General features: G+C 51.1%; 2 protein-coding genes across 2 annotated transcripts; both read left to right on the forward strand.

The window, feature by feature from the left end:
• Positions 1 to 321: 321 nt before the first annotated feature.
• On the forward strand, positions 322 to 1053 carry EAH_00052650 (hypothetical protein, conserved; the record flags this gene model as incomplete). Its single annotated transcript, XM_013391124.1, has 1 exon — positions 322 to 1053. One exon carries the CDS (start codon positions 322 to 324, stop codon positions 1051 to 1053), a length of 732 nt encoding a protein of 243 aa, XP_013246578.1.
• An 8077-nt stretch (positions 1054 to 9130) lies between these two features.
• EAH_00052660 (hypothetical protein, conserved) lies at positions 9131 to 11572 on the forward strand (the record flags this gene model as incomplete). Its single annotated transcript, XM_013391125.1, has 3 exons — positions 9131 to 10933; positions 11160 to 11252; positions 11516 to 11572. 3 exons carry the CDS (start codon positions 9131 to 9133, stop codon positions 11570 to 11572), a joined length of 1953 nt encoding a protein of 650 aa, XP_013246579.1.
• Positions 11573 to 12171: the final 599 nt, after the last annotated feature.

Here is a 12171-nt window from a genome sequence, read left to right on the forward strand (position 1 = left end):
CGACTCTTCACGAATTCAAAGGAGTTGTGGCACTTCCATTTCAACAGGGTGATGCGCCGGCTGTCTTCAGCGAGTCTTCGGAAGACGCGGAGATGTCACAGGACAACTTCGAGGGCGAAATAGATGATCTAGATGAGCAAGAAGCCGCATTAGCGTCCGCCTTTTCCGCAAATAAAGGAGAACAAGATGATGATAATAACGAAACGGGAGAGCCTTTCGGTTCTGCCAAATTCAACAGCATGAAAACTGCATCTGCTAAGAGGAAGAAGAAGGTGAACGGCTCTGAGGAGAGCGAACAACAAGACGATCAAAATCAGCAGGATGGGGGAGAAAAGCAAGAAAAGAAGGCTTCTCATAATTCAGGCAAGGGATGCTTTGCCCTCGCTGAAAATCGCTCACGAACAAGTCAATGCAGGCGCCAAGGAAAATCCAGAGTCGGCGGGCTCCATTGAGGCTACGGAGCAAGAGGCAGAGCAGGCCAAAAACCTGCAGCAGGCTCAGGGAATGCCCCCGCAGCAATCATTTCACCAGGTCAACTCGCGCTACGGAGCGAATGGCACGCGGTTGTCCAATCCACATCACAGCAACGAAATTCACACTGCAATTGAGGCTGCTCGGTTGCGTCTCACTCCACCAAGGAAGACAATAGTAACCACTAGCTTGCTCGACCAAGAGGGCTTTGCAGGAGACCCTGGCACGTCCGAGTTTATTAATGACGAAGAGAAGCGCACAGATAATTCTGAGCTTGCAGGAACCCCAAACACCGAAGGAATGGCGAGTAGGGAAGACGCCCTTGCCACCGATGAAGTAGAGGCAGCAGGCGAAATCTCGGCAGCTGAGAAAGAAGCAGCAAGAGCGCAAGCCTCACTAAAGGAAGAGAACAGACTTCTCGCCGCGGCTGAGGAGGCTGAACAGGCGCAAAGGGCGCTTAAAATATGTGCGCAGGGATCCTTCCTCAGCTGCCGGCAAGGGCAAATACGACGCCCTATTGAGGAACCTCACGCAAGAGTTATTTCCGGAATCCCACGCTCTTGCGTGGGATTCCGGAAATAACTCTTCATTTCCCCTCAACCGGATCTGCTAGGTTCTCGTTGCGGGGAAAGGAATAGTGAAGGAACCAAGAACCGACGGCAGCTCTACGTTAATAGGATAGCGTTGCCAAGCGCACCTCAGACGCGCGTCGCAAGACAACTTCTATGCTCGTGGGCATGGCCCTCAGCAACTCCCTATGGTACATCAGGAAATTGGTGGGAGTGTTCCTCTGTTAATTCTTAAATGGCGCTGCAACGCCTGAAAAAGTCCAGTGACATGTTAAAGCTGCTACTTTCGTTACACTAACCTTCTAACTTGGGCTAGACAGGCCTGTTAAGTCCGACGCACGACGGCGCAGTCCTGATGCAGACTAGCGTAGTGCGCGGAACTCAACTGTGCTTCTGGGCTGCTAGTCGTCAATACACCGGTTAGAAATGCCGCATATCGGCTCAAACAATGCCATCCGCGTTCGTTTTGCAGCAAAACCCTAGCAACAGCTAGGCCCGGGAGACCGGCCTGCGTGCCGGAGCGGCTGAGGGAAAATGCTACCGATCAAGGGGACTGAGCATTCGGACCTCTCCTGCGGTTAACAGTCGTGGTAAATCTGCGGTTGTATAGCTGACGCTTCTTTGCCCGGCCAGTAACCGGCTTCTTCTTCTCCTGCTTCTGCACCTTGGGGGTTTGGTTCTTGACCTTACCCGCACGGGCGAGAGAGCCGTGGACCTTCCCTGCATAGAGCACCGTACAAAGGATGAGAATAACAGCTCACTTCCCTCGAGATGCGCATACCATAAAATGAAATGTCACGTCCGGTGAATGGCTGCCTCAGGCACACCGCAACCAGTAAATATTCGGAAAAACTAGGCGTAATTCCAAAAGTGTAAGATGGCAAAACCAACAGAAGGAGCTTTGGCTCATCCACGAGCTAGATATGCCAGGGACCCTAAGGTGTGGGGTGCTCCAAGATCTGCCTGGTGAGCCCGTTTCTCCCCATCCGCGGCAGCCCCCCTATCCCCATCCCCGCCCCCACAATTGCAAACCAGATATTCTATAGTAAAGTAAGTAAATGCAGGCCGCAATTAACCCCCTACCAACGGGATCCCCGGCAAAGACGCAGCAAGAGCATGCATCCGCAAACCCCCAACCCGCCGCACCCAGCAACGAGCGCGCAGCATCAACTCACCCATTTTCGATTGGCGTACAAAGGATGAGAATAACAGCTCACTTCCCTCGAGATGCGCATACCATAAAATGAAACGTCACATCCGGTGAATGGCTGCCTCAGGCACACCGCGACCAGTAAACATTCGGAAAAACTACGCGTAATTCCAAAAGTGTAAGATGGCAAAACCAACAGAAGGAGCTTTGGCTCATCCACGAGCTAGATATGCCAGGGACCCTAAGGTGTGGGGTGCTCCAAGATCTGCCTGGTGAGCCCGTTTCTCCCCATCCGCGGCAGCCCCCCTATCCCCATCCCCGCCCCCACAATTGCAAACCAGATATTCTATAGTAAAGTAAGTAAATGCAGGCCGCAATTAACCCCCTACCAACCGGGATCCCCGGCAAAGACGCAGCAAGAGCATGCATCCGCAAACCCCCAACCCGCCGCACTCAGCAACGAGCGCGCAGCATCAACTCACCCATTTTCGATTGCTTGGACTACAAGTGGTACTGATTCACAGGGTGGAGAGAAAATCCAAAAACGAACACTGGCAATAAATAAGAAGGCATGGAAGCACGTCTGCGGTGCAGCAGCATGCCAAACCTGCAAATCAGCACGCTTGCTTGGGGGCTGGCAGCAGCCCCATGTACAGTTTCAAAATTTACACACGATTCGAAGAGCAGTTTCCCGCATATCTACATTGGCGTGCTGAGCAACTTGTCTGCCTTTATTCCTTGGTTCAAATGCATGGCACGACAGATTATTGTTGGATTCATGTGTCCCTGTACTTTGCATAGGGTGCTCTTCGATGCTGTATGATGTACCGCGGCGTTCTCTCCACTAGTTTCAGTACTTCTGTAGATTCGGCTCTTCATCGTGTTGCTTTTGTATCTGAATGCGGTATTCCTGTCCTTTTTGTCAGTGGAGCACTCTTGATCTGAATGTGATGCACCTTTCTTTTCAGTGGAGCACGCTTGACGACCGGCTCTGTAGCTTCATCGGGTTTGTGCAAACCGGGAGTAGCTTGGTGTGGGGTAATCTGCCCGTCAGTGGTACATTTACTTGTGCTTGCGCACTCGGTGGCAGTTCAGGGCCAAGCAAATGTTCAACAACTGTCACCGGCGCTGAGGCAAGTAGTGAACTGGTGCTTGGTTACATCTGCACGTGGCCTTGCTGCAGAAGTGAAAGGAAGGTGCGTTGCAAACTACATCTTATAGCTTGTTATCCGCGCCATGCGTCGCTGTACCGAGACGCCGAAAGAGTGTACGGATGATGAGTGTCAAAAACTTCGGAGTTCCCCAATGCAGTTGCATTGGGGAACTCCGAAGTTTTTGACACTATTGAGGCTCACGAAGGTCCACTGATACAACTGAGAACCCTGGTTATAGCCCGGGAGAGAAGGTGGCATGCTATGAATTGCAGCGCAGCTTGCGTCAACTCCTCTCCTGAGGAGAAATTCCACATGCAAGTGATCTACCCACCTTTTCGTGCACGCAGTAACGCAGTAGACGCATGTTAAAAACTTTTGTGCCCTCAGTAATCAATACGCACTCAAATGGGAATATGGGTGCCAACATCTGGTAAACGATGCTGCATCTGCTCCCTCCTACTATTCTACCCAAGTTGAACATTTTCACCCGTGCATGGGCGCCGAGCAAGGGATGCGCTGAACGAGTTGAAGATTCTTGCCGACCATGCTGCTGATTAGTGCCTTTTGCTTGTGCTGCTCGACCAACCTCCTACAGTATCTCTTGCAGGGGGAATTTTTGTGTCTCGGGCTGCAGTGTCTGCTGCTGCTGCTCGTCCTGCTGCTCCAACTGCCTTTGCTGGGGCTGCTGGTGTTAATGTGATTGCATGCGCTGCCATTGGTATTGTTGCTGCTGCAGCTGTTATTGGCAACATTATTCTTGATGGTTTTGTTTTCGTTATTTCTGGAGCGGGTGCTGCCGCTGCAAAACGTACAATTAGATTATTAAGCCTCTGCATCGGGCCGCAACTGAATCTCTCCCGCATGTGAAACTGCGGCTTAGGCTCCTGCACCTGCAGAAGGTGCAGTAGCCATCTTTCGCAGTCGTTGTGTTTGCTGTAGTTGCATCCGTTGGCGTTGCTGCTTCTGTTGACCGTATGGGTCTGCGGCAGCCTGGCCCTTCAACAGGCCACTGCGGAATGTTATGGCTTGTCCCTGGGTTGGCAACTGGCTTGTAATGCAAGGGTTACAACCTAGTAATCACCGGAACCTCTTCCGGAGAGCTGTACCATACCGAACGTGAGGCATGGGTCCCGCTAGACTGAAAAGAGTTGCACAACCCAAAAATCGAACAAAAAGTGTCGTCGGCCGCTGCGCCGACCTAGCCATATGCAGCCAGTGGAGCGAGGGTTGGGGCCCAGCTCACAGCTGGAAAATAATTGGCGTCGGAGAGCAGGTGAATACTACGAAGTGGTCCCTCCTACCTGTGTGACAAAGCAACTGTCAACAACAAGTTGCACGCCGTCACAGTTTAGGCTGCGCTGTAAACCCCGTTCCGCGTATTTTCGCGCCCGTGTGTCAAGGACTTTTACGTTCCTGAATACTTCACTTGCAAAGACAGCACTCAGAAACCCACTCGTTTGGTCGGTATATAGGCTATTTAACGTAATACTCTCGCCCTGTGTGACGTCACTGCGTCGTTCCACGCGTGCAGGGCCCTCGTCCCCCCCAGTTGCCCCGCAACGATGTTGCCGCCGATTTGCGGGGCGAATTTGACGAAATTCCTGTTATTTCCTGGTTCGTTTTAGAAAACCGACATTACTGGTGAGCGTATATCATGTTAGAGGCAGGTGCAGTGCAACTAGCCCTGTTTGGCACCTACAATGACTGTAGGGTGTCTGTGGTGCGCAGGGACTACAATGGTACTCTACGTGGGCCTCTAGAGGTCCATCCGGCTGAAAGAGTGCATATAAAATCTTTATAGAAACAAATTATGTCACTTTTGAGAGGCAATAAGGCCATCAGACTGAGAGAATTCGGCAGCAACCCACGTTCTGGGGCTGGTTGTGAGGCATTGTAACCGTGCCGCAAATAGTAGACCTGTCCCGCTGATCCGCTTGGGGATCAGAGGGCAGACAGATCGACTATCACTCTTCCTCCTTGAGGAGGATTGGACGCCGGATACGAATAAGAGGATGGTCTTTGATATTTTTAGCGCATTTCAAGGGTTATGCGCTGAGTGTAGCGTGCATGTGTGGAGCGTGTGCCGAAAGTGGCCTGCCTAGGGCCGATAAGTGGTGGCAGCCGTGAGCACTGTTCACTACACTGGCGGTTCTGCGTGCTGCAACTCACACTAAGCCCTTAATTATCACATAGTCTCCAGATTTAAATTAAGCGTTGAATTTAACTGGCCCATAGAAGGAGAAGTTTCCCCTTCTTCCCAGCGCCGGATGGGCCTTGGCGGTCCAGGCCCCAAGCTTGACAGCGCCTGGCCTGAGTCCTTAAAGGCTCGGCGCAGGAGCGGTCAGCGTTGTCAGCACTCTCCGGAGCATTGAGTGAGTCCAACCCCCATTTGGGCCCGTCTCGGGTCTTTTGGGCTACTCAGCCGAATAGCGCAGGTGACCCTAGCGCTATTAGCCGCTGATTCGGTCTTTACCCAGTGGACCGCCAGATCAGTTCCGCCAAATTAGTGTTATGTTTAGGCAGTCTTGCCTTTTTTCAGTGCCAGGCACTACTGGCGGCCTGTATTGAGGCGGAAGAAACCTTGCTGCAACTCTTGCTGTATTGTAACCCAACATGATGGAGGGCGAAAAGCCACTGTTGCAACAACACTATAGGAAATTGTTGAACGCATTACTTTGCCCTATGTAGCCAGTGTGCACACCAGCAGAAGTATCTGTACAGAATGCAGACACACCTTATTGGCAGATTTCCATTTTCTTGCAAGGTGGGACAAGGATGGGTTTACCAATTGCTTACGGTGTTTGTGCATGTTTGTGCATGCAACAGAGCCGTAATGATTCTGCTTGCATGATTTCTTTGCAGCGGTTGTTGCAGAAAGCTGTGCTGCCACCTATGGCTGGCCCGCTCGTCTTCGTTCCAGGCAAACGCACCTGGGCCACACTTCGCAAGACCCCTGAAGGAGGCTGTTGAAGGGAGGGTTCGTTGCTTTTTGGGAGCCCTAATCTTGGATATCTTGCCCATTTTTCATCTCACGACGATCCTCTGCTAAGTTAGATTAACCTAGTTACACGTGAAGCCTAAGTTACTGCTAGCGGTGCTCTGCCTTTCGAGCCCTCCCCTTCTCTACGACAGCCCAATCCCGGTGAGCCGCTGTATGCTGAATTCCTATAGACTAGCTGTGTGATATAATGCTTGGGTTTTGCACTTATTTCAGTATTTCGACTCTTGCTGCTCATGACGCTCTACGGTTAAGGCAGAGTACGCTGCTTACTGTTTCACTACCCTCTTTTTATAGCAATGTTAAAGGAAGGTGGACGCATACCTATTTGCGTGCGAATTTTGTATTGAAAATTGATCAGCTGCTTAACAATTGTGTAGGCTGTTACAGCACCCAACGATGGCGGGCATGGGTATCCGTGAATGCGGAGTTGCCGTCCGTCGGGAGTTGCAGGAAAAACGTTGCAACCCAGGAGGGGATCGTCAACTCCCCGCCAATCAGAAGCACTTTTTCTGTCGCTGCTCATGACTTCCGCAGGCAAAGGAGGATGTCGGACGCTTCGTGGGGAAGCATTATAACAGGGTTTTCGAATGTTGAACCCTACGGGATCCACATGCTAAATCGAAGGAACACTTGCTAAACTTAGAGCACCACCTGGTTAGCAAGGGCGCTAGTGAGATGTGAAGTTAACTCCAAAGCTGGAAAAGCTGGTGTATAACGCTGTCAACTTTTAAGGTCCCGGCCCTGGTCCATGCATCGTTCATACTGCCGCGTGGAAATCTCCGGCGATAGTTCGCTGTCTCGAGTGATTGAGGCTGCTCGACCAGCGTTTTCCATCTAACGAAAAGCCGGCTACCGGATAGCAGTGTTTTCCAGTTGAAATAAACACGATCCTCTCACTTAATCCTGAAAGCGTTCGATTATTCACACGAATCTCGAAGGCTGCTTCAGCCCGTGGTGACCGTGCAAATACGACAGGGTCTGCGCTGCGGCGGCGATCTCATCTTCTCTGGAGATGCATTTTTATCTTTCAAATGCTCTGGAAGCAGTATTAGTGCTATTTGCCATTTCTTTATTAGGCAGAAAGATACGGAAGTGGAGGCTCTACGTAAACATTTCGTAGGTGGCGTAGGTCCTCCTGCGCACCTGCGTGCATGTCGGTTGAACACAAGCTCGTCATCCATAAAACCATCCACTTTTCATTGATTAGCCAAATAATGCGTTCCACCACTGCAATTGCATTTGGGTTCCCAAAAGAGATATATGCTCCTTTGGTTCTCTAGTGCGAGTGTGGAGAGCCCTTATCCGTGTCCCTTCACGATGGGCTGGAATCTGCACAAACACGTCGGCGAGAACAAATGACAAGAGTCGTTTCTTTTGCCTGATTGGGAAGCTCCTCTATCCCTGGAGGCGGAAACGTTCGCTCCACCGTGATTATGGCAAGATGCTTGAAATCAACGCAGATAAGCTGTCGTAATTCCGTTATTTTTCGCCAACAACGGCGGGTTCAAACGCCTTTGTTGACAGTTCAACTTTGCCTTTATTTATTTACTCCGCTTGCAGGTTGACTACCTGTTCAATATTCCGGAGTCCCATGCGTACTTCGGAAGGCATGAGACTCCGGAATATTGAACAGGTAGTCAACCTGCGTGGGAGTTCGTTCTCATTCGGCACATCCATGAACTTTGCCTTTTCCCGCACTCAGATTCGGTGTTTCCCGAGTGTTGACTGCACCGAATATCCCCAAAGTAAAGCCTACGTTGGACCATCAGGACGGAAGGTAAGGGTCGTCGTTGTCGGTGGCGCCACTGCGTCGCTTTAAAAGGAACAGTGTTGCTTACCCTTTCGGACAGCGATTCCATCCCTCTATCAGGGTGTAACAGCGACGAGGAGAGCTTAAGACTGCATTCCGATATTGTTTTTCACACACAAGCCTCAATAGTCTCTGCTGGAGGCTGGGTTCCGCCCTTCTCTAGCAAACCATACTTGCACTGAAAACTTATATTCGGTCTGCGCCAGTTGATTGCCCCCTCAAAAACCATGTTGGTAGGTATGGGCCACAACTTTGCGTCTGTAGTTGCGGAGACACCTGCCTCTTTCAGTGTGGGTACTGTAATTTCGATCGAAGAACGCTGCATTGCCCGCCCAGACGACGCCGTTTCAACGTAGGCATTCTCGACTGCTCGGTGGCACGTCAGAAACAAGTGAAAGCAGCTACAATTAATCCCCACACGAACAACCGCCTCCACCACCCGAGTCCCCACAATGCAATGTGAACATCCCTGCGCTTAAAAGGGACTGCGCGTGCGTCGTGCCAGACAAACGGGCGGCAAACAATTCACCAGTTCGCCTAGATTTGAGTCAAAAATGCAGATAAATTAAAGTATTAAAGGTGTCACACAACTGCTAGCCAGTTTACGCCAGAAAAACACTGAAGGGAGCTGGTGCTAGCAGACGGCCACAAGTCCTAGCATGTCCACCAGTCTCGCTGTTCTGCGCACGAGATCAAGAGCGCACCCGGATTCTTGATGTCTTGAGTCTTGTCTCAGCGATGTGAAGCCCTTTTTAATCATCAGTTGAAGCAATTAATAAGTATTTGCGGATATCAGGTGTTCTCCCGCCATCTCTGTAAAGGGCGACGCCGCTGGCAAGTACTGAATCACTCACTGTCGGCAGGCAGAGGTTCTCTTGTGTAGAAACTTCTACAGCTGGTTCGGTGCTGTCTTACAGGTATTTATTCCAGCCTATCTTGACTACCGAGAAGTGCAAGCTTCTTCTTGGTCCTCCAATGTTTTCCAGCTTAGGCGCTGCCTTGTCGGGGGATGGCGACGCATGGGATGTATCGGCACTCAACCATCTCGACTCCTCTGCATCGGGGCGAAGCCCTGTACGTAGTTTCCCTCCAAAGGCATTGCGTGTTCATCCATGCATATCCGTTCTTCTAGCAGGCTTGGCCTCCGTTGCAGCAGTCACCATGCTAATATCCCTCTGTAGTGCGAGCCAGAGGAGGTTGGCTTCGAAGGGCCTCCATACCCGCCAGCTTTCAGATGAAGGCAATTCCAGCTCTAATCTTACCCCGCAGTGTGTTGTTTATTCGAGATCAAGTAGTATGTCAGTTTCGCCTCCTCAGAGGAAACTGCCGCTGAAAAAGCGGAAGCTGCCGGTGGCAGAGGGCACGGCGTTGGGCATAGGAGAAGAAGAGTGGATCAGTGGTCCTTCAGGCTCCCCAACCCCAGTCTCATCGAATTCGCTACTTCGGGAACTTCCTCCAAGACCATCGGAAGCTCCTGATTTGCTCCACGGCATGCAGCGAATTGCTGACCAGAACACGCGATATCCTACTCCACCACCGATAAGCCGGAAAACATGGCTAGACGCAGGATGCAGTGGCGTCGACCATGTAGGCATCCGGATGTATCCCAGCTTTCCATGCTCTAGTTCATCGCTGTCGATGCTCGAAACGATTCCGGGGACGCCATCAGGCACTCCGGAACTTCCATCATTATCTGCCACTCTTCTGCTACCGGAGGGATTTCCGATTCCACAGACACCCATATTTAGGGGAGTATCGGAAGTGGGGGCAGGTTATGGCCAATATATCCAGCAAACATCTCTAGGCTCCTCGGGCCCAAGTAATTCGCAGTCGGCTTTTTGGACAATCCTGGGAGGGAGCGCTCGACGTTCGACTCAATCGTTATCGTCGCCCCTTGAGCAAGTGAGACACCAGCACAAGAAGGGACCATGGTCCCGATGGGATCAATGGACTAAGGAAGTGTTGCCACGGGGAGGAGGTTATGATTTACCGTGCCACAATCCTGCCGCTTCCGGCCCTAGCAAACGGCATCCAACGAGTAATGCACTGCCAACGGTTCACTTTGGAGCTTTAGCGCCGGGACCTTTTCCGTTCTTCCATCTTTTGGCAAGGCAGACAACGATACATCCACGCGTGGCCGAGGCGGGTCCTCCAGAAGAAAGATCAACGGAAACCCAAATGCAAGAACGGCTAGATCAGATTCCAAGGCCTCATGGTGTACATTCAGCAACAAGCGTGGTTACACCGGGAGATAAGATCGGAAGGGAATGCAAAAGCAACTCGGGCAGTGAAGCGGAAAATGCTCTGGAGATTAAGACGAGCTCAACAGAAGAAGATAAGCGCGAAGCTAAGCCACCTGGACCAATACAGTCCCTTCAGAGTTTAACTTCGTTTTCCCCGGATGTTTCCGGTTGGTTACCGCTAGAATTTCGTCCCACAATGGCCCTGCCTCTTGAGGATTCTGAATCTCAAGTTCACCTATTTTTCCGCCAGCCGGTACTGTATCCTCCAATAGTTTTGAGGCCATTCTGCGCAGCAGCTGCCTTCGGCTTTAGGCCTGTGCCCACAGACCCAGTCCCCCTACTGGAACAATCGCGCAGGATTCTTAGGCTGTCTATTATTACTCCTGAAGATCTCGAAAGATTAACTGCGATAGCGGAACGGCTAGTTTCGTACGCGATGGTTCATCAGACGAAACCTTTGACTAATTGCACTTACCTCCGTGCTCTTGAAGGCATGGGGCTGCGCTTTATGATTCTCGACGCGGTTCTCTGCATAGTAACGCTTACAGGGGAACAGCTTCCAAATTTTTGGTTTGGGCATTTGGCTGCCTTAATACCTGACGAAATTCCACGGTATCCACAAACAGCATCTGTGAATGAGCGAACGCGCTTCCTGGAGGAACTCTTGCAAGGTCTTTCAAGAGCCCTGCGCATCTTGAAGACTGGGAAGCGACCGAAGGCCAGGGACATTGTAATGTTGAAGCAAATGCTGTTCTGCTCAGAACAGTCTCATCGACTTTTTCGGAGCAGTGCATTTGACGGTTGGAGAACTGACGAGAGAATTGCACACTGCGTGCATGGAGGGGCGCCCAGAGGTGAACTTCAGGTCTTTCATTGCGAATAGCTATTGCTGTGTTTCTAGTTCTTGCGCTAGGTTGGTCAAACGCTAACAGTACAGGATAACGTAAAGCGGAGAAGCTATGTGGGGAGAGCGGGCAAATTAGAGATTGCTGGGGAGGGCCTCCAAACGCTGTTCGATCTTTCCAGATTGGGAAAATTCGCAGAGCAACACAGCTCTGAGCATTAGTGAGCAACAGACATGATGTATGTGTATTAGTGGCTGTTGAAGCGTGAGTAGGTAGTTGACTTGTGGTCTGGAAGGCGTACATTGGTGCAGAAGATCGTGGAGCTATAGGGGTGGTCAGCACGGAAACAAAGTTGGCGAGTAACCCCGCAGGTTCGTGCTAAGTGGAGCGCATGCCTATTAAGGACAATCCAGGGGCTATCGCGAGTTTTCGATTTTGCTGAAACAACTTGAAGCGTCTTCGCTGTGCTTCCGGGCGGATTCTGGCAGCCCGTTGGACATGTTCACTGGACATTCAATATGAGCAGAATATTTCATCCAGTTCTCGAACGTTTGAAAGCGAATGGGGGAACCTCCAATTTACGTCCTCCAGCTTGTTGCTATGCGCGCCATCGAAGTGCCCTCAGCAGGGACTACGAGGACAGGCGAGTTCGTGCATTGCCAAGGCATTCTGCTTAGTTTTGAGGGTACATGTAAGGCCGGTGGGTCGCTCGTACTAGTTGGAACTTGTATTATTAGGTGAAAATCGCCTTTGCCAGTTTTTCCAGCATCTTTGTCCTGACCAACGAAGTGCAGCGACAGCGCAGGCGCTTTTCTTTATTGGTGAGCAGTACTTTGGTGGCTAATGAATGCTAGTTGTAGCTTTCTAAGGCGTGAATAAATTGGTTTGACCGTTTACACAAACTCCCAGTAGACTTGGTGCTTGTTTT

Source organism: Eimeria acervulina, genomic scaffold (assembly GCF_000499425.1).
Source record: "Eimeria acervulina Houghton genomic scaffold, Eah_scaff946, whole genome shotgun sequence".
Classification (NCBI taxonomy): Eukaryota; Apicomplexa; class Conoidasida; order Eucoccidiorida; family Eimeriidae; genus Eimeria; species Eimeria acervulina.